Source organism: Meriones unguiculatus, chromosome 6 (assembly GCF_030254825.1).
Source record: "Meriones unguiculatus strain TT.TT164.6M chromosome 6, Bangor_MerUng_6.1, whole genome shotgun sequence".
Lineage (NCBI taxonomy): Eukaryota > Metazoa > Chordata > Mammalia > Rodentia > Muridae > Meriones > Meriones unguiculatus.
The window spans coordinates 51,174,251-51,197,090 of NC_083354.1; the positions used below are offsets into that span (position 1 = coordinate 51,174,251).

At 41.0% G+C, this 22,840-nt stretch overlaps 1 protein-coding gene across 5 annotated transcripts in view; it reads left to right on the forward strand.

Moving 5' to 3' along the window:
- Positions 1-981: 981 nt before the first annotated feature.
- Armc8 (armadillo repeat containing 8) overlaps positions 982-22,840 on the forward strand; it is an 85,860-nt gene continuing 64,001 nt past the window's right edge. For 2 of the 5 annotated variants that reach the window (XR_009592349.1, XM_021636590.2), the window contains exon 1: positions 994-1,325. Coding sequence is in view for 4 of the 5 variants with exons in the window: in XM_021636590.2 (XP_021492265.1) it covers positions 1,281-1,325 (45 nt within the window). In the remaining variant the exon portion in view is untranslated. Of the gene's footprint in view, positions 1,326-22,840 lie in introns of all 5 variants that reach the window. The other 3 variants (XM_060385445.1, XM_060385444.1, XM_060385446.1) reach the window with 3 other exon arrangements.

A 22,840-nucleotide genomic window follows, 5' to 3' on the forward strand; every position in this document is an offset into this window, starting at 1 on the left:
AATGTTTGTATTTTTGAATGTCAATGTGTACTAGAATGAAAAAGAACACAACAAATTTAATTTCACAGACTATGATTTAAGACAAGGTAAAATTTTTAAATGGGTTGATACTGACTTTAAACAAAATTATTGAATGAATAATAATTCCTGGGTGAAGATTTACAAAGACTGTTTAGGCTATACTGTTACAGCTGGAAGGTTCTCTTAAACTTCCAGCCTTCCAGAAGTGCAATCTTTTGTAACAGACTTATAAGCAAGGGCGAGAGATGATACAATGAATTTAGACACTAAAGTACAGAAGGAAATGAGGAACGATGAGAAAGATGCCCTTTCACTTCAAGAGCACTCGGAAGTGAGGTAACAACCAGAATTAGGGATGGCTTCACTAATCTGAGTATTTTAGTATGAAATATTCAGATAGTTACTAATTCCCCCCTCACCCCCCATTTGATGTAGAGGCTGGAAAAATGCTAACACATAGTGTAATGCTTTCCACAGTTTAGGCATGTTGTTTTATTGGTTTATTTATTCTCATTGGCCCTTATTTTACAGTCGGGAGAACTGAAACGTAAGGAGACTAAGCAACCCGACCAAGATTATGGTGCTAAGCAAAGCGGCAAGAATTAAACCGGGCGTTTTGGCTCTGGAGAGCTCATTCTTACCACTATAGCAGAGTAAGTGGGTCGGGCAAACAATGCTAAATGAAGCAGGTCATACTTGAGCGTTGAAGCGCGAAAAGACGACTTTTTTTTAATTGCAGGTCTACGACCTGGATTTGAGAGCAGCTTCTCCAGCTTTAAGACTGAGATAATACTGAAACCAGGAGTTTGGTGCAGAGTGAGATAACGAATGTGAAAGCGAACTTCCAACTACGTAGGTAACTCCACCTACTAGCGGTTAGGAAGGCGAACCTGTAAACCGAAAATTGAAGAGCACCGACAGCTCTCCCGGCCAAACCGAGGCTCCGCCCCCAGCCAGCGGAAGGTGGGGCAGGCAGGCCTCTGCGCATGCGGAGGCCGCTACCCGCGCCCACCTCTGACCCCAGCCGGGAGTAGCTGCTGTTTCTCAGAGGAAGATTCGTAAGCGGGGAGCCGGTGCGGCGGCTCGATCCTTCGTCCTTCCGCCCGTCCCTTCGGTGGCCGAGCGGCGCCCTGAGCGCGGTCGGTTCCGGGCAGCTTGCCTGGCTTTCTCCCGAGGCTCCGGCTGCTCGCCCCGTAGGTGGCTGTCGAAAGTGCCGGCCGCGCGCCGGCGCCGGCAGCCGCCGGGTGGGAAGGCTCAAGATGGCGTGCCTGTTGGAGACCCCAATCCGCATGAGCGTCCTCTCGGTGAGTGACCCTCCCGGCGCCGGGCACACACGGCCCTGCCCACAGCAGGACCCTGGCGCCACGGGCCTCCCGAGCACCACCTCCTACGGTGGCCTCAGGTGGGATGCACGCTCCCTGGGCTGAGTCGGAGGCGTCTTCTGCTCGCGAGTTCCCACCGGTGCGGCTTCCCGGGACCGCGTCCGGCCGGCGGGGAGGTCGGGCTCCCGGCAGCCGGCCCCTGGGCGCGGCTTGGGTTTGGCGGAGCGTTTCCCCTACCTTCCTCTCTCCGCGGTTGGTTCTCGGGATCAAGCTCACTGCCTGCCGAGGTTCAGGGCGGGCCTGGGACCCAGCGTCCACTCCGCTCCACTCCCCCCCGGCTGTGGCTAGAAGAGGTGTGAGCTCTTCGGCTGCCACAGCACAGAGCTGCCAGGCTCTAGGGCTGTGTGTCTTCTGTCACGTCTCTACACCCGGGCACCTGCCAGGGCTCCTTGCTTCTTGGCAGCGGGGGTTTTCGTATAAGCTGCAACACTTGCTATATTGTAAGTGGTTATTTAACCCCCTTTGCTCTGTTCTACTGCTGAGGCCGCGGCTCTGAGACTAGGGAAACTTAAGTCTCTACTGCCCGGTTTTCGGTTTTTCTTTAGGGACCAAAAAGGTGGGAATAAAAAGAGATTAGGTTTCCCCGTTATTGAAAAACGGGAACGTATTGATATGCCTAGAAGTAATACCAGTTTTTTCTTCTTAAATTAAAAAGAACAACAACTAAAGCCCAAGAAGGCGACTTTCACCGTCCGCTCAGTTGTCCCTAAAAGAACAGGACCAGGAATGAAATGAATAAGAATGAAAGTTGCTGCGAGGTAACTTTGGAGGGTTTTACAACAGTCTTTAGCAGTTGGTCTCCAAATAGAGCTCACCAATGATAAGTTTCTCGGTGGAATTAAAGAAGTAGGCAGGCGAAGAATGATTAATCATCTTTTAGACCTGTGAAGACCTACTGAGATGGTAGTTGGGTTATAGATGACTTGTCAGATTCGTACAGTCTTACAAGCAACTCCAACCGGTTTCTTTTCTCTTCTCTGACCTCTCACACAAACACACATGTCCAAAGGCACCTGGTACATCACTCCGATTCAGGGTGAGAGCCATGGAGCAGGCTGCTGCTACCCAGAAAAAACTGCAGTTCCAATACAGTGCAAAATGTAATTTGGGGAAGCAGTCGACAAATCTCTCCCTGGATCCGTTTTAATAAACTGTTTATTTAAGCTGCAACTAGAGAAGTACTGTTTGCCCAATTATTGAACACATTAGCCCATTATTTTATTTCATGACGTTCATGAATGTTTTGGAGAGGAGGATAGAACAATGACTTCTTGCGTATTAGAAGGCAAAAAGAATGTTTCAGAACTGTTCAATTCCCTTTTGATTATGTCATCTAGATTGCAGTTATCTTTTAGTTCACTTGAAAAACTTTCGATTGTTTGGTTCTGTCTCCCCTACCCCAACCACCACCGCTGGTGATTGAACCCAGCCCTTAGAGCATGCTTGGAAAATGCTGTTCCAAAATACAGCACTGGCCTCACCTGTTTCTTTACTTTCTGTACATTATCAGCTTATATACTGTATATAGTTGAAAACTTCATTTGGCCCACTTTCCTACTACATGATTATGTTCTGTTTATTTCGCTCAGAAACTTCTAGAAGAATATTTTCCATTTTGAGTTAAGACTTTGCTTTAGCCCTAGTCTTATCTGGGAACATAAACTAGCTGTAAAGTCTAGTCCTCCAGTTCTTCACCATTAGGGCCTTAGAAAGGCAGCGCTTCGGACAAATGATTGCAAATGTCTGGAACTTGCTCATCTTGCCAGTTTAAAGGGAACAGATAACTAAAGCACCACTTTAATATCAGTTAGTAGTTAGAAGTTTTTGGGAGTTGAAAAAATGGCTCAGTGGGTGAAATGCTTGCTTCATAGGCATGAGGACTGGAGTGAGGACCCCGGTACCTACATGAAAAGTCAGGGGTTAGGGCAGTGCATGTCTGTAATGTCAGCATTGGGAGAGGGATCCTGGAGGCTTTCTGGCCAGTTGGGCTAGTTGGAACAGCGGCTTCAGGTGCAGAGGCCTGTTTTAGAAAGTAGGTTAGAGACTGAGGAGGACACCAGACATCGACCTCTGACATACACATGCACACACACTTAGGGGAATCCCTTTAATAAGCTACTTACTATGTATCAGTGAAGTACAAAGCCCTGTGTTGTGTACTTTAGCAAGCGCAGGGGTATATCAAAATGCTGTGATGGAGCTCGTAGTCCTGGTGATTCTACAGTTCGGTAGCTGAAGGTGACTAACAGGAAGACCTCAATTGCTAGCCTAACCTTAACTGCTCAGTTCACACATCTACCTTATCATCTTGACTTTCCATCTACATCTAGTCTTAAATCTTTGTGTGGATGTCATCCATAACATCTAACAAAGCATGTTCTTTTTCCTAAGAGGACGTAGTCATAACTTCCTAGTTCCATACTGTCTGTCACTAATCATGCTGTTAAACTTCTCTGAATCATCTTCTGCTCTTCTTTAACTCATTCTTCTGTGGAATCCGTTGTGTTTCTTTTCATTAGTGTTGCTCACATCTTTCTGAACGATGATGTTCTTTCAGGACAGTATTGCTTTGTATATTCACTGTCACAGCGTCCTTTTAATTGTTATTATTATGTTTACTTATCCTGTGTCTATCTTTTTATATGTGGCGGTAAGGTGCATGTTTGCTACAGAGTGTATATGAAAGTCAGAGGCAACTTGAGGAGGTTGGTTCTCTCCTCCCGTCGTGCAGGCTCAGGGGCTTGATTTCAGGCTACTAGGCCTGGTGGTGTTATTCTGCCAGCCCTTCGTTATTTTTTGAGCTGGTGTCTCGAAACGTTGCTGGTCTTGAACTTAAAACAAAACAAAACTCAAGTGGCACTCCTGCCTCAGCCTGCAGAGTAGCTGAACTGTATACAGATTCGCCCTAGTACATCCTGCTTTTCAATTCCTGCCTCAGTTCAAGTCTACTTCTGCATGAATTTTCATAAAGAACACTTTAGAGGACCACTCCTAAATTCTTAGTGGGCTCTGACTTGGAAGGGTTGATGTCTGCATATAGTTTTGAACTTCGGCGTTGTTTATATTCCATACAAATCATCCATTCCATACAAGTGGATTTCTTAAGTTGAATTTGGTAATTAATTCTTCCACCAGTAACATTGCCTAATCTTTTGTGTGTAAGTGAAGTTTTGGATACCCTTTTGTTGTTGCTGTTTGCCTTTTTTTTTTTTGAGACCCAGTCTCATTGTAAAACTTAGACTGGCTTGAATTCAAGGTCCTCTTGTTGGGGCTGGAGACATGGCTCAAGTTAAAATCACTTGTTATTGAAAAGGATATAGATTTGGTTTCCAGCACCTACGTGGTAGCTCACAACTCCAGTTCCAGGAGGTCTGGCACCCTCTTCTGACCTCTGTGGACATGATGCATGCACATGGTACATAGACATACGTACAAGCAAAAACACACATACAAAATAAATACCTTAAATTTTTTTGTCTTGCTTCAGTCTCCAAAAATACTGTGTAGCTTGTTTTCTGTAATGTGTTTTGAGCTTCTGACATTGACCAGAAACAGCATTAAGTTGGGGAATGCGGTGGTGAGCTTTCCCATCTGTGACCTTTAGAGATTTCATTGCAGTAACAACCCAGAATCATGGAAAGTTTTCATGAAGACACTGAGCAGAGAGTTCAAGAATGAGTTAGAACTAGCTAGAAAAAATGGCAGAAGAGCATAGCTTTGCAGATAGCTTTAATAATTACTCTGCAGTAATTTCTTGGAGAGTAAATTAAATCAGATTTGAATGTTAGTCCTTTTTTTTCTCCTTTATCCCATAATTAGAGCTTTTGTTGTTTTATTTTTCTTCCTCTTGTAAATACAAGGCTCTTAATGATTAATTGAACTGTTGGAGGAGGTGAACAAATTTAGCTCTCTTTGTTCTGTACCATGGTCTTTCCTGTTTAACCTCTTCAACATAGTTCCCATGTTCTTGAGACTTTGAAATTGTATTTATTTTTATTTTTTGAAATAAGTATAGGTTCATAGGAAGTTGCAGAGAGGTCATGTGTATAACTAATTCAAGTTACCCGATTTGTTGCATTTTTGTATAGTTAAAGGACCAGGAAATTGGTATAGAATGTGGATAGGTTTATATCATTTTGTAACCACTGTGGTTAAAAGATACAAAACTATCCATTATCATGAATTCCTTCATGTTACATCTTTAAAGTCACACCCCAACCCCATCCTTAATTTTTGCTGACAACTACTTACCTCTTTTTCCTGCTCAATACTATTATAAATTTTATGCATTGTTCCATGAATGGAAACTTAAAGTATATGACCTATTGGGATTGGCTTTTGTCACTCAGCCTTATTCTTCTGAGAGTCATCCACAGTTTTGCATGTGTATGTAGTTTGTTTCTTCTTCTTTTGCCAAATAGTATCCTGGGAATGGATGTCCCAGTATTTGTTTATAATCAGTCATCTATTGAACATTTTTGTTTCTAGCTTTTGGCTGTTATAACATACTGTGAACAGTCATCGACAGTTTGTGTGTGTGTGTGTGTGTGTGTGTGTGTGTGTGTGACTGAGAGAAATGCCCAGAAATGTAATCACTAAAAGTATTGTTTTACATATCATAAATGTATGTTTAGTTTATGTTTTATATTCCTATCAGTAATGTATGAGAGATTAAATTTTTCTCAGTTTTTATCAACATTATTGTTAGTTTTCATTTTAGCTTCTCTAATGGCTGTGTACTGATACTGATCTTGTATCATGCTCTTAATTTGTATTTTCTTTTTTAATTAATTAATTACAATTTATTCACTTTGTATCCCCACTGTAGCCCCCTCCCTCATCTCCTTCCCGTCCCACACACCTACTCCCCCTATGCCCTTTCCCTAGTCCCCTGATAGGGAAGGACCTCCTCCCCTTTATCCAACCCTAGGCTATCAGATCTCAGTATTTATTTTCTTAATGAACAATAATGTTGAAATCTTCCAATGGAATATGGGGAAATGTTTGTGTCCTTTTTACTCACTCTCTAATTGAACTGCTTGCTTTTTGATTACTTAATTTATGTAAATATATATTGAATTTATATGTGTATCAGATGGGTACTTACAAGTATCTTATGAACCTTGGGGGTTCTCTCTAAAAAGATGCCTTACACAACAAGTAACTTGAAGGGAATCAAAGATTTTACTGTAAAACATAAAAAGAGAGAGAGAGGAAAAAACCCAACCAACAAACAAAAAACAATCTTTAGAATAAAACAGGAAGGAGGGCTGGAAAGATGGCTCAGCAGTTAGAGGCTAGGCTCATAACAAAAAAATAGAGTAAAACAAACACACACAAAATCCGTGGAATCTTGGATTTGGATTTGGTGAAGACTTTTACATCTGCTTAAACAATTGATATACCAGATTTTGTTTTGTGTTTTGAGACATGGTTTTCTGTGTAGCCCTGACTATGGAGCCCTGACTTTTTGGGAACTCTAGTGTAATCATCAATCTGTCTGCCTCTGTCTCCTGAGTGCTGGGATTCAGGGCATGCTCCACCACACCTGGCTGATAACATTAGATTTAACAAAATGAAAATCTGCAAAGATATTGTTAAAAAGATGATTGCATTTTGCTTTGATCACTTTGTTATTTTTTGAGGGTGGCATGGTAATAAATGCATTTGAATTGTGTATATCTGATGTAGACAGCTCAGGGGATTGTTGTTTCTTTACAGTCTTTACCAAAGACCAGCATGACCCTTTGGCAAGCAGAGTTTTGCAGGATATGGTTTCTTGAGTCTAGCTAGCTCTCAGGTTTTGTCTGTTTGGTTCTCTACAGTTGTGTTTTATTGGCCTGTTGCTGCCTATCGTTCTGCTCTCTTCTGTGAGCAGTTAGTGGTAATTAGAAAACTCTGAAGTTAAATCCAGCTAGCCTCTAAACATGTATTTGCCTTCCCTTGGTTTTAGTAATAAACACAAAAATGAAATTTGTTCATCATGGTTTAGAAGTTTGCACTTAGTTTATAAAACACCGGTAAGGTCAGGGCTTGTCAGGAGCCGTCTTAAAGTAGATTTGCCAATATGAACTTCTTAATCTTTACTGGCAGTGTGTGACTTACGGGAGATGCTTATTTCATGTTTTAGGACATTTTACAGTGTTTTTAGGGAAAGATTGCCATGCTAATTCAGATACTTGGTGCTCAGCAAGTCCTTTTGTTTGTTTTTTGAGACAGGGTTTCTTTGTGAAGCCCTGGCTGTACTGGACTCGATTTGTAGACCAGGCTGGCCTTGAACTCACAGAGATCCGCCTGCCTCTGCCTTCCTGAGTGCTGGAATTACAGGTGTGAGGGCAAGTCTTCTATGAAGAATCAGAAACATCTTAGTATAGTCTTCAGCTTCATCTGGGGAGCTAGAGCTAGCCTTTGGATTGATTCTGGGATTCACACACACTCCCCCGCCCCCCTAGTCCAGGGCTGTGTGCACTTTCTCTGTCACTGAACTTTATCCTCTGCATTTTGATTTTTGATGGTTGTTTTCAAGTAAATACCATCTGCCAGGTTGATTTCTGGGTAAACATAAAGTATTATATGGCAAAACATAATTTCTGTTCCTTGCTGGAAAGTGAACAGCCTCATTCACTAAACATGGGTGCTGTGATCCCTGCAGCATGGTGGAGGGGTTTAGCTTCTTAACAATTAGCACTATCTACCCTCTTCATAGAAGTACCTGCATATGGCCTAAAGAATCACATGGTTTCAAGAGGTTCCTGTGCCTTGGTTCTGAATTAAACTCCTTCACTTGTCCCAGTGTCAGGCACCAAACATGCGCTGCCAAAAGTCAATTTTAATTATTTTGGAATGGTAAATAAAAGTTAACATTGTCATCTTTGACTTGGATCTGAGGAATTTAACTTTTCTGTCCAGAGCATGTCAGTGAACTTTCCCACAAATTGAACTCTGGCCACTGTGAGGGCTTTGTGCAGTTGCTGGCGTATGGATGTGGAATGCAAGGTTGAGTTTACTGGAGAGTCAAGCTAGAAGAACATAAGAAACTTGAGGGTCTCAACACAAGCAAAAGTGGAAAAACAGATCAGCTTTGGCTCCAATTGCCACGGTGTGGATTACAAGCAGGTAGATGCAGGGAGAAAATCGGAAAAGCTCTTACCAACTGTTAGATGAGACGCCCGAGTGCAAATTAGCACCACGGATAGCTCCGTGGCCGCGGTTCCGGCCTCTGAGAGTGGGAAGCAAATGAGGCCCTTATTTATAACCAGGAGGCAGCCGGTTACACTTAGGGATGTGCTGTGAAAGACCACACCCAGGATCCTGAAGTCGCTACACCATTACAGTCTCGAATGATTTATTATACAGTGCAAGGCAGCATCCTCTTGTGTCTAAGTAGCTTACTTTTTTTAATGTCAAGATTGAGAAATAGGCATTTGCTGTATCTTAGAGGATTTCCTTTGCTGTCCTGTCGTTGAAGGCATGTGACTAACGTCAGCCAAGCTCTGGGACACTCGCAGTTCACTTGTGCTTATCAGAGGCAGTCTCGATTTCTTTTTGGACTGCCACACTATGCTGTTTTGCGCCCTAGGTGTCTTTAGCTTATTCATCCTATGTAGGGTCATCTCATGCCTACACTGAAGAGTAAATGTGCTACTTTTCAAAACAGGGCGAAGGAGCATTCACAACCAAATAGACCTCTGTGTCTATTTTTGTGCCACATACTGTCTTATAAGAATGAATACATCTGGTGTTTGGTTTTAGAAGTATGAATGGTACCAAAAGCAGTGTTGCTTCTGGTTCTTGTGAGCACCAAATCTGTTTTTAATAGCATGCACCAGGGTCATGAAAATATATTACTAAATTAGAAACTCAGTACAGAAAAAAAATCAAACAAAAGGTGTTCCTTATACCTCCTTTACTCTAACTGTGCACTGGCTTTTCTGTTATGAAAAAATTCTGTTGTATATGAGTATAAAGTTAGGGAATATTTTACCTGGAAAAAACCAGACAGTCTAGTTCATCTTTGTCATCTTTTATTGGGGGAAATCTAAGAACTGGATATCTTAACTTTCCCTCTGTTGTATGCTGAATGTCCAGCTCAGCTCTACAAATTCCTGCATTTTAAAATGCAAAATTGGAGCAATGAGCTGGTTCATCAGGGTAGAGGCACTTGATTCCAAGGCTGACAGTGTGAGTTCAATCCCTGGCACAGACCTGCAAGCTGTCTTCTGATCTCACACATTCACTGTCCTGTGTGTATCATGGTGTATTTATGTGCCGCCCCGCCCCCAATAAATAAATGAAAAAAATCTCAGAATTTGTATTCTTGGCTTTATATGTTAGGAGTTTGTGTCTGCATTTTATGAGCACTGCTTAAGTTGCTTTTTGTAAATTCTGTTAATATATAAAGCCTTGTTTTCTGTATTTATTGAGAGGTCAGGGTTCCAGCATAAAGAGAAAAACTACGTATTTGGTATTTTCATGGTGACGTTAGAATTAAAGCAGGTCATATTTTAATGACATACTTAGATGCCAGAGTATATTACTGATGGGGCTCAACTCAGCTGTCAAATTTTAGAAACTTGAGGTTATAGGAAAGTGGGGTTTTGATTAATCCGGAAAAGAAGGATGTTGTGAAACTTCAGAATAAAACAGAATAACCCTATGCAATACACACACACACACACACATATGGCTAAAAAATAGGTGCAGATATATTTTGTAAAATGTCATTATGAGTTTGTTGGGTCCTAATGCAGCCAGAAAACCAAGACAAACAAAACACAAAACCTTAGATTTAAGTAGTATGGGGCTTTTTTCTTTTCTTTTTTTTCTCTTCGGAAGCAAGTTGGAATTTTGTTATATGTAGTGAGGACGGGATAGCTGTCTGCATACCAAAGGTCTTTCTTTGTTAATGATGCTATTTCTTTTTTTGTATTGTCTCAGAAGAGGCTACATTTTTTTCCTGTCAAAATTAGGGTAGACTTATTGAGTACTTAGTTTTGTCTGATATTGAGATTAACTCTTGGACAAAGAAATACTTACTTTCCAATAAGCTGTCACATGTCAGTGAGAAGTGAGGCAGTGTTAAGGTTTTGTATCTTTTGTGTTGTTAAAAGAACACAATTCAAACAAACCAGGAGGGAAACATGATTTGAAATTGAAGCAGTTTAGTAAAATGACACTCTCAGTATTGGCTTCCAGTTCTTGACTGTGGGGTTCCTGGTTTCTCGGGATACAAACATAAGCATAGTAAGTGTCTAGAACTTTAAAATGAATAATCGAGAACATTTGACTGGGTCTGGATAGAATTTATCTATTTGATATTTCAGAGTGTTGACATGGTGACAAAAGGAAGTTTGTTGTTTCTGTTCTTGTTTTTTTCAGATGGTTTTGAAGACACTGGAAATCCAGATTTTCATTTTGCATTGTTTTGCATAGGAGTGCATTTCTGAGGCTTCCTCTTTGACTGAGTGGGACATCACAAGCCCCTGCAATTAGTTGTCCCCAGCCTTGTGCTCACTTTCTTGTAGTGGTAGACATTTACAAATGGATACTCCTTGTCTGTTCCAAAATGAAAATGTTAACTGCACTTGTGTATAGCTTTTTAAAAGTTGACGTAATACCCTGCTCTTGTTAAAAGGAAAAGGAAGCTAATTTATTTAAATTATGTAAATGTGTAAATATGTAGGTGTATTTACATAAAAATTATTGATATGTTTCCAAATGTGCATGTTGGCTACTAATATGACAGGCTCACCACAGACTGATGAAAACTCTAAGGTTACTTAAATGGAACCATTAGTGGTTTTTATGCAGCCTCTTCAATGTCTGAACTTTTGGTAAAAGATCCAAACAGGACGAAGTACAACTTTTATGTATAAAGAAGCTTCATTCTTGAGCAACTGGCTGTGCGTTAAGATAACACAAATGTACTTTAGCTTTGTATGTAGGATGGAATTTGATTCTACTGTCAGATAAGTAAGGGTTTTTTCTTTTATCTTGTTACCTGGATAGTATGGAGTTGTGGGATATGGGTGGTGGGCCTGCCAGTCAGGCATACACCATTCTCAGTCCAAGTCCACTAGATGCCAGATTTATTTTATTTATGTTATTTTCACAGATTTAGAAAATACAGTCTAAGGAGCTGTTCTGTCTACTTTAGAACTGCTGGGCTTTCCCAGTAGTGTTTCTAGCTTTTTGGCTCTAATTCCCTTTGATTCCAGCTTGTGATGGTGTGGTTACAACAGAGGGAAATGGAAACATAAGTGTAAGCTTGTAGACATAGGCACCATTACTTTTTTCTGCTCTGCCTACCTGACTGCTTGGACAGACATTTAACTCTTTAATGTAACTTCAGAGTCTTTTATATTATATCATTTTAATACTAAATTCTTTTCTTACTTTTCTAAATATACCTGTTGTTTAGAACTGTTGTTGTGTATGTGTCATCCTTCCCCCCTTCCTTTTCATCTGATAAGTTAATATTAGATCAGTCACCCTTGATGCTTAAATATTACCTTCCCAAATCAGTTTTTTTAAATCTGTGTGTCTTTTTTTTTTTTTTTTTTTTTTTTTTGCAAAGAGATGTTAATGTTTTTTGACAGTCTCAGTATGTAGCTCTGGTTGGACTGGAACTCACCTTGGTTCAGGGTGGCCTTGGCAACACAGAAATCTGTCTTGCTGCTTTCCAAGTTCTGGGATTAAACAGTTGGCCCCACACCCAGCTTCTGCTCAGTTTTGTGCCGATAGTCTCACTTGCTACATTACCCAGTATTTTCCTTGCTTGTGTTGAGACCACAGTGAAGGTAGGAAAGCTATTTTATCTCGCTCTTCCCATCGAGCGTAATGCCTGGAACTTAATGGTAGAGATGACTTTTTCTTTTCATTATTATCATTTATTACAATTTATTCAATTTCTATCCCAACTGTCGCCCCCTTCCTTCATCTCCTCCCAAACCCACCCTCTGTCCCGCTACTTCCACTGTGCCCTTTCACTAGTCTACTGATAGGGAAGGTCCTCCTCCCTTTCTATTTGACCCTAGCCTATCAGGTAGAGATAAATTTTAACATGCAGTAGGTTTAAACTTGAATTCTCTTCAGAGTTCAGATGCCTGGCTTTAAATTTCTTGTATCTTTCTACAAACTTACCTTCTTCTGACATAAACATTATGAAAAATTTAAAGATCATATCAGTTTTCTAATTAATTGTTATTAAATTTTGCTGTCACTTGTTTAAACTTTCATTTCTTATGGGATCAGAATTTCATAGTGGAGAGCGGGAGAGATGGCTCAGTGGTTTAAGAGCACTGGCTACTCTTCCCGAGGACCTGGGTTCAGTTCCCAGCACATGTTGGCTCACTCTAGTTCCAGGGAATTTGACACTCTTAAATAAGCATACACGCAGGCAAAACACCAGTGCACATAAAATAAAGATAAATAAATCTTTAAGAATTCCACAGTGAGCTGGGCGCAGTGGTGCACACCTGTAGTCCCAGCAGTCAGGGAAGCAGAGGCAGGTGAATTGCTGTGAATTTAAGGCCAGCCTGTGTCTACAAAGTTCAAGACAGCCAAAGCTACACAGAGAAACCCTATCTTAACAAAAAAAAAAAAAAAAAAAAAAAAAATCAAACCAAAACCAAAACAAAGAAAAGAATTCCACAGTGGAGTCTTTTTAAAAAATATTTTATGTTCCCAAAGAACCATATGGATTAGATTATAAGTTCAATAAGAAAATGTGTTCAGTAAGCTGTAACATACTAAAATATGTATGTATTTATTTTTTCCAAGTATGTAGGGTGTCCTGAGATTCAGCTGCGGTTACTTGAGGACAGGTGTCCTTGTTTGAAGTTTGGCTTCAACCATAAGTATGAGCAACTATGAAGCATTGATAGACTCATCTAAGCAGCTCTTTTTCTTTGCACAACACACCAAGAAAATAGAATTCTTTTGAAATTAGTAGGATATGTTCACAGTGTATAGGGAATTTTTTTGCATGTTATTTCATTTAAACATGTAAAACTCTGAGCTTTGTGTAGCCATTTTTATAGTAAAAGAAACAGTGACAAAATTTAATTTTGCATGAACTTACATATTGTTAGAACTAAGACTCAAATCTTTTTTTCTACTGCATGGCGTAAATAAAGACTATTATATTAGCAAGGTAAGTGTAGAAATAAAAAATAAACAGGAGAGTAAACAAATGAATGGGCAAGAGCATCAAAAGGTACCTCTTAAATGAAGTACAAATGAACAATAAATGCATTAAAAAATGTTCATCTGGAAGCTGTAAGTCAAAATGACATTAAGACCCCATTTTAAGCCAGTCAGGGACTTATCAAAAAAAAAAAAACAACCCACAAATATTGATAAAGTGTGAGAGAAAGCTGAATGCCTGTCACCAAGAAAACAAGTATTTATGAGTGTGGAAAAAAGGAACTCTTACACACAATGGATTAGTCCAACTAGTGTGGAAACGATTATGGAGGGTTGTCAGTGAGTTAAAAAAAGGACTACCATGTGATCCAACTATACCATTTCTGAGTATACAATTCAAGGAGTCAAAGTTGGCTTCCAACACACCCGTGTTGTGTCACAGCGCTGTTTACAGCTGCCAAGTTACAGAATCTGTCTAGGGACATGGTGACAGCAGGGTAGAGACAGGGTAAGAAATACATGCAGTGGTCTTTATACAGCCAGAAAAACAAAACCTGTCACTTACAGGAAGACGGCTGTAACTGGAGGTCATTCTGCCAAGTGAGATTAGCCAGACTCACAAAGAAGAAAAAAGGGCAACAAATGAATGAACGAACAAACAAACCCATGAAAATAGAAAGGGAACCTTCAAGCAAGAAAGGGAAAAGGAGAAGTTAGGTATAAGATAGGATGATAGAGATGGTGGCCAGATCAAGGTATGTGCACATGAAAGTGTCACAGTGAGACTTATTGCTCAGACAGTTATATACTCCAGTGAAGAATAACGAAGCTAAAAGTAAACAGAGGAAAGAGGTAATGAAATAGAGTAACTTCCATGCTTACTAACTTTTCATTCTCTAGTAAACTAGTAGTTTGGTTTATGTAGTTCTAAACTCAAGTTTGACACTTCTCTATTTCTAAGTTGACTCTATTCTTGGCAAGTCCTGGCTTTAGCAAATTGTCACTTCAGACCTTTACTGAAGAATTTTATCAATTGATTTTTTCCTTTTTTTAATTAACTTTTTATTTTTTATATTAGTTATATTTTATTCACTTTGTATCCCAGCTGTAGCCCCCTTCCTCATTCCCTCCCAACTCCACCCTCCCTCCCACATCTCCTCCCATGCCCCTAAGTCCACTAGTAGGGGAGGTCCTCTTCCCCTTCCATCAACTCTAGCTTATCAGGTCTCATCAGGACTGGCTGCAGTGTCCTCTTCTCTGGCCTGGCAAGGCTGGTCCTCCTTCAAGGAGGGTGGTCAAAGAGCTAGCCACTGAGTTCATGTCAAAGACAGTCCCTGTTCCCCTTATTAGGGAACCCACTTGGATACTGAGCTGCCATGGGCTATATCTGAGCAGGGGTTCTAGGTTATCTCCGTGAATGGATCTTGGTTGGAGTATCAGTCTCAGAAAAGACCCCTGTGCCGAGATATTTTGGTTCTGTTGCTCTCCTTGTGGGGCTCCTGTCCTCTCCAGTTATCAATTGATTTTTAAGAGCGAATGGCTTAAATTCATCCTGCTCATGGATAGTTTAAGAGGCGTAGTTAGAGCTTGTTCTGGTTTGTCTGTTTAGAATCTCTGATTAGTTTTCTGTGATGTCTACGGATGTTTTTCTTTCTTCTTTGTTGCTACTAAAGAAGTGTAAAACTCAAGGTATTTCTATAGCCCTGGTTGTCTCCAGAACTCTTGGTTTGTGTGTCTTCTGTGGCAATTAGTAATAATTTCTTTTTTACCCATAAGCCATTCTGATTTTATACATTCAATGGCTCAATGTCTAATTTGTGTGTGCGTGTGTGTGTGTGTGTGTGTGTGTGTGTGTGTGTTAAAAATGCCAAAATTTAGCTGCTTAAAAGCAATGTTGGTTATCTGTTCCTTTTGAAAGTCAGGAGTGCAGCTGAGGGTTAGCTGGTACCTGGCCCAAGTCTCTCATGAAGTTGTAGGCTGATTTTAGGAAGAAGCTGGATCTCAGCTTATTGGTTGTTGGCAGGACTTAGTTGTGGACCGTGTGGGCTCCTCTGTGGGGCGGCTCATAAGCACAATTAGCTTCTGAGAGGAAGAAAGAACTCCCTGAGGTGGCATCCCGCCTTGCCTGCTGCAGTCTGTCACCAGAGTGAAGTCACGAGCCCAGCGCTCCTTTCAGGGAAGACCCTGCTCCAGGGAGTGGAGAGCAGCAGGCGGGGACCGTTGGAAGTCATTCAGGGGCCCTTTGCAGATAGAAAAAAAAATTGCACCAGCACCATACTTTCTACAGCCAAGCACAACTTGTGACGTTGCTGTTTTTGTTTTCCTGAAATAAAGAACTTGCTTCGAGCTTTTCGTTCTTCTTGTTGTACGTGCTTGATCATGGGATTTATTCAGTAATCAATTTCTTAGCATTAACTCTAATTTACAAATTTGATATCTACAATCTTTCTGGTGAAGGCATTTATTTTTACGTAATATAATTTTAGAGGAGTTCTGTGATGGTTTTATTGCAGCTTTGATTATGCAATGTGAAGACAGTCAGGGTTTAAGGTCGTGTCAACCTGTTTTAAGCTCCTTTTTAAAAGGCACAGACTTTAGAAAAAATCTGTAATTATTTTCTTTTAGTTCTTAAAATTTTATTTATATATTTACTCACTTTACATTCTGATCGTAGCCCTCTTCCTGCTCTCCTCCCAGCCCCTCCTTCCCTCCCTCTTCCCCCATCCACCCTCCCCTACTTCTCAGCTAAGGGGAGCCTCTTCTCCTAACCCATACCAGGACATTAAGTCTAACCTTCTTCCCCTGTGCATCTTCTTCCCATGTGGCCTGGCAAGCCAGTTCCACCAGGGGAAAGTGATCGAAAAACAGGCAACAGAGTTCATGTCAGAGATAGCCCCCTCTCCCCTTTCTAGTGGACCCACATGAAGACCAAGATGCCCATTGATGACATATGTGTAAGGGGCTTAGGTTGAGTCCATGCCTGGTCCTTGGTTGGCATTTCAGTCTCCATAAACCCTTCTGGTCCTGGTTAGTTGGCTCTGTAGTGGCGCTCTTGTCCATTCCGGCCCTTTTCTTCCAGCCACTCTTCCATAAGACTCCCTGTGCTCTGGCCAGTGTTTGGCTGAGTGGAGCTACTCAGAGGACAGCTGGGTTAGGCTCCTGTCTGCAAATATAGCAAAGTATCATTAATAGTGTCGGGTTGGCTCTCTCCCATGGGGTAGGTCTTAGTTTGGGCCAGGCATTGGTTGGACATTCTCTCAATCTCTGCTCTATCTTTATCCCTGCCCTTCTTGTAAATTTTGGTTTCAAGTTTTTGTGGGTAGGTTGGTGTTCCCCGCCCTTTACTAGAAAACTTGTCTAGTTAGAGGATGTCCTCTTTAGTGTCCATGACCCCTGCTAGTAGGAGTCTCAGCTAGAGCCTACCCTGTCTTAGGTCTCCAGCTTGTTACAGAGATGCCCCTACCCATGATTTTTCTTCTCTCTGCAAGCCCTCTGTTCTCCTGCCCCTGCTCTCCCCAGGTCTGATCTCCACCCTCATTTCTCTCCACACTCTCTCTCCTACCCTGTTTCCTCTCTTCAACTGCTTCCACTGTCTATACTATTTTCCCCTTCTGAGTGATATTTAAGCCTCCTCCCTTGGGCTCTTCTTATTACTTACCTTCTTTGGGTCTATGAATTATAGTATGGTTATCTTGTACTATATAGCTAATATCCACATATAAGTGAGTAGATACCATGTGTGTCTTTCTGCTTCTGGGTTACCTCACCCAGGATGATATTTTCTAGTTCCATCTATTTGCCTGCAAATTTCATGAGTTCCTTGTTTTTAATAGCCTAGTAGTATTCGATTGTGTAAATGTGCCACATTTTCTTTATCCATTCTTTGATTGAGGGACATCTGGGTTATTTCTAGTTTTCGATATTATAAATAAAGCTGTTATGGACATAGTTAAGCAAGTGTCCTTGTTTGGTGTAGCGTCTTTTGGGTATATTCCCTGGAGTACGGCTGGGTCTTGAGGAATGGCTATTTCAAATTTTCTGATAAAGCCCCAGATTAATTTCCAAACTGGTTGCACAAGTTTGCGCTCCCACCAACAATGGAGGAGTATTCTCTTTTCTCTACATCCTTGAAAAGGTACAGACTTAATAAATTTGACTCTGGATCACTTTGCTGTCCTTCATGAGCACAGACTGTACTCTTCATTTTAGCTAGCTGCTTTACACATTCCTGCTTTGGTTGGGAAAATGGAAGAATCACCATATCTCTTTGAATTACTGAAAGCTACAAAAAATAACTCAGAGGTGTTTTGAAAAGACAGAGAAGTCACATCATGAAAGGATAGGACATCACCAACTTTTCTCATCTGCTTGTGTCCATAGGTAGGAGTAAAACAGCCATCACCCCAGGCCAGACTATTGACAAACGTGAGGAAGAGCCCTGTGGCCTTTGTGTTTTGTTCCCCTCACCCCACTTTTAGCTCATTGTTCCTTTGCGGTGGCCACAGGATTAAGCTCTGTGTCTGCACATATTAGCTCCAGGTAGCCAGGGGTTCTAGGTCATTTCTCATGCCTACTTAACTGTCGGTCTACTTTTGTACCTTGCATTTCTTGTCTTCTGTTTCTTTCCCTAGATTTACTTTATGGCTAAACTTTGTGATCCTTTCATCTTTGTTTAGAAGGAAACAAGATTCTTCACCTGATAACATTTTCCCCAGCTTTTTTTTTTTTTACAGTCTTCTCAGTTAATGTTTTTTTCCTCCGTTTTTTTTCTTTTTTTTTTTTTTTGTAGCACTCAAAAGAAGTGGGTAGAGATCTTTTTCCAGACCCTTTGATTCACATCAGATTTCTTATCTCCAGACTATCTGATCATTCCTTTAAGATGTTAGCTCTTAGCTCATGTTTACTTTTTCTAGTATTTCTTGATTGATGGAAAATTAGTTTTCATGTTCTCTTTCTCTCTCTCTTTCTCGTCTGTCTGATAGAGTCTCTTTCTGTGGTCTTGGCTGTCCTGTCCTAGAATTCTCTGTGTAGACTAGGCAGGGCTTGGACTCACAGAGACGATCCTCTTGCTGCTGCTTCTTGAGTGCTGGGTGTATCATTATGCCTGGCAGAAATTTAGTTTTCTATCTTTGTATCTGATATATATCTGATTATATCTGATAATCATCTTGTCCTGTCTTGAGTTACCAGCTTCCAGGATTATTTCCTAGACCTTAATTTAACCATGACTAAAATCCTTTCATCATCTATTTCAAGTATTCTGAATGCTGTCTTCCCCCCAGTTATTCCTACTAATGCATCGTCATTTAATCACACCCCTCAATTCAGCTGAACCCCTCTTGGAGCTTTGCTATGCTTTCTTGGTAAAATTCTCATTGATGTTTTCCATGTTCTGAATCCAGCAGTCAGGTCTCAGTTACTATCTTATGAGGCACATCACTAGGCTTTGACATGGTTGACTACTCCCTCCTGGACCATTCTGTGAACTGGCTTCATGGATATCTGTCCACAACACTGACCGTGGCGCAGATTTCTGGCCATGATTTCTCCATGATCACTGCCTTCGTGAATTTAATCCTATTTATAGGATGATAGTTTTTCTGATTTGTGTTTACAGGTCACAGCTGTCCCCTAAATCTTAAACTTAGCATGTACCTGCTCAGTTGGGCTGTTCAATAGAGATTCTCAGTCCTAGCATAATCTGAAGCCAATTTTTTTTTTTTTTATCTTTCTGCCTAATTCTGTACTTAAATATTATTCATCTCACTAACTGACAAGTCATTCTTCCAGGGGGTTAGGAAAAGCCTCCAGTGTTACTCTTGGCTTTTCTTTTCTCCTGCGCCCTACGTCAGACTGCTCTGTAGTCTGAGAGCCTATAGAATTTGACAGTCATTTTAGATTTCTCCATTTATCTGGAGTCTGGGTGAGTCGTGTTTCCTCACAGTGTTCACTCTGGTCCCGGCTGCTGTCATGCCGTAACTGAATTTTTGGTGATTGAGATAGCCTCCTGTCTGGCCTCCTTGTGTTTGTATTGTAGACTTTCCCTTTCTCTGTTCCTTCATAAAGTTTACAGCCAGAACAACCCTTTAAAAACATAAGTGAATCATGTGTCTGTTTTGTGATTTCCCATCTCATGCCATAAACATAAACATCCTACAGTGACTAGCCAGACTCTATACCAGTGCTGTCTGTAGAAAAGTCACGAATGCTAATTAAACATTTTCTAGAAGCTGTACTATTACATGTAAAAAGAAAGCATAATTTAAATGTTAAGACCCATATATAAAAATATTATGTCAATTCATCTCTGTAAGCTATTAATGTGATTATTTTACTTTTGTGATATTTTGAAAGTTGTATGCACTTTATATAGTTCAGAAAAAATTATTAGAAATACTTGGTTTTTATTTGTTTTACAAAATTGACAACTGAAAAAGAAGGTTCACATATCTATAGGTAACTCCAAATATTCTTGAAAGTTTCCTCATAATTGGATGTACTGTTGGCTCTTACACTTTTAGTTTTAAAACTAGGTAAGGGGTTAGGGTTTTAGCTCAGTGGTAGAGCGCTTTCCTAGCAAGTGCAAGGCCCTGGGCTCGGTCTTCAGCTCTGGAAAAAAAAAAAAAGATGAAATTCAGTTTCTATCCATATTTCAGATAGTTTAAAAAAAAACAAACAAACCATGTACCCTGGGGTTTTTTGTTTGTTTGTTTGTTTTTCCCTCTTCTGATTTCTATCCTGTTTGCCTTTCTGAATGAGAATTGAACATCTTTCCCAGGATCCTCCTTCTTGCTTAGCTTCTTTAGGTGTACAAATTTTAGTATGATTATCCTATATTATCTGACTAATATCCACTTATTAGTGAGTATATACCTGTGTGTCTTTCTGCTTCTGAGATAACTCACTCAGGATAATCTTTTCTAGATCCCACCCATTTGCCTGCAAATTTCATGATTTCCTTGTTTTAATTGCTGAGTAGTATTCCATTGTGTAAATATATAATTTCTGTATCTATTCCTCAGTTGAGGGACATCTAGGTTGTTTTCAGAATCTGGCTATTACAAATAAAGCTACTATGAACATGGTTGAACAAATGTCCTTATTGTGTACTTGAGCATATTTTAGATATCTACCTAGGAGTGGTATAGCTGGATCTTGAGGTAGCACTATTCCTAATTGTCTGAGAAAGTGCCAGATTGATTTCCAAAGTGGTTATTTAAGTTTACATTCCCACCAGCAATGGAGGAAGGTTCCCCTTTCTCAACAAGGATGTGTCGTCCAGCATGTGTTGTCACTTGAGTTTTTCATCTTAGTCATTCTAATGGGTGTAAGGTGAAATCACAGGACAGGAGCCTACCTCAGAGGGCCTCTGAAAGACTGTACCCAGCAGGGTATTGAAGCAGATGCTGAGACTCATAGCCAAACTTTGGGGCAGAGGGCAGGGAATCTTATGAGAGAAGAGGGAGATAGAAAGACCTGGAGGGGACAGGAGCTACACAAGGAGAGCAACAGAACCCAAAAATCTGGGCCCAGGGGTCTTTGCTGAGATTGATACGCCAACCAAGGACCATGCATGGAGATAACCTAGAACCCTTGCACAGATGTAGCCCATGGCAGCTCAGTCTCCAAGTGGGCATCCTAGTAAGGGGAACGGGGGCTTGTCTCTGACATGAACTCAGTGGCTCTTTGATCATCTTCCTCTGAGGGGAGGGCAGCCTTACCAGGCCACAGAGGAAGACAATGCAGCCAGTCCTGGTGAGACCTGATGGGCTAGGGTCAGATGGAAGGGGAGGAGGACCTCCCCTATCAGTGGATGGAGGGAGGGGCATGGGAGAAGAGAGAGGGAAGTCTGGGTAGGAAGGGATGAGGGAGGGGGCTACAGCTGGGATACAAAGTGAATAAATTGTAATAAATAAAAAAATAAAAAAAATAACCTTAAAAAATGCCATGTAAGGCTAGTGACTGCCATGTTGGACAAAACAATTCTTTCCCAACATCTCTGTTGTGGATCTCATCTCCCAGTGCTTTCTTCCGTGGTCGTTCTACTCCAGCTATAATTTGCTTTTTCTTTCATTGTGGCAGACACATTGTGTTCAGAGTTTTGTGTTTGTTGCTCTTTGTAAAGACCTGCCCTTCTTTAGGCCTTTGCTCAGATATCATCTTATCAGTACTTAGTACCTGGACTAGTTGTCTCCCTTCTTAGTTTATCATTTCCAAACTGTACCCTAAAGAAACGAGAGTATGGGTAGAGGACACCCATCTCTGGGTAACAGCAGTGAAATACAGGAATTGCTCCATGCAGTCGCAGGCATGACTGTGGGAGGAAAGAGCTCATCTCCTCTGAGCTTCTGTCACAGTGGCTTACGGGAGACATGGCTGACGTCTTACAGATTGGAAGGCTGTTAGATGGCTCTTCCTTCCCTGTCTTTGGCGTCTTTGGCATGTAACAGGACTTTTAGCAAAAGGCAGTGTGAAATACTGCATGGTGAGTCACATCTCACTTATCCTTTCATCGTTTGCGTTCTACAGTCACCTCTGTATCCTCTCTCTCCTTTTTCAGTACCAGCAGCTTGACAGGCATATTTGGCAGTTAATGTTTTTGCTTTACACATCCTGTGGCTGTGATCCTGATGTTGACTGTCATCCCGTATCCATTCTAGTATGCAGTACTCCTTTTATTTCTCTTTCTTTCTTTCTTTCTTTCTTTCTTTCTTTCTTTCTTTCTTTCTTTCTTTCTTTCTTTCTTTCTTTCCTTCCTTCCTTCCTTTCCTTCTGTTTTTCTTTCTTCTTTCTTCTTTCCTTTCTTCTTTCTTTCCTTCTTTCCTTTCTTTCTTTCTCTCCCTCTCCCTCTTTCTCTCTCTCTCTCTCTCTTTTTGAGACAGGGTTTCTCTATGTAGCCTTGGCTGTTCTGGACTCAGTTTATAGACCAGGCTGGCCTTGAACTCAGAGATCCCCCTGCCTCTGCCTCCCAGAGTGCTGGGATTATAGGTGTATGCCACTGTGCCCAGCTCAGTTCTCATTTTCTAAGACCAATCCTTCTAGTGTGTCACATATACTTCTGTTTTCATATTTTAGTAGGAAACACAAGAATGTAAACTGTGGGCATGAGTTCTTAATTTTTAAAAAAGATTCATTTATTTATTAAAAATAAAGTAGTCTGCCTGCATGTGAGCCAGAAGAGGGCACCGGATCCCATTACAGAGTCACCATGTGATCACCGGGAATTGAACTCAGGACCTCTGGAAGAACGGCCAGTGCTCTTAACCTTTGAGCCATCTCCAGCCTGACTT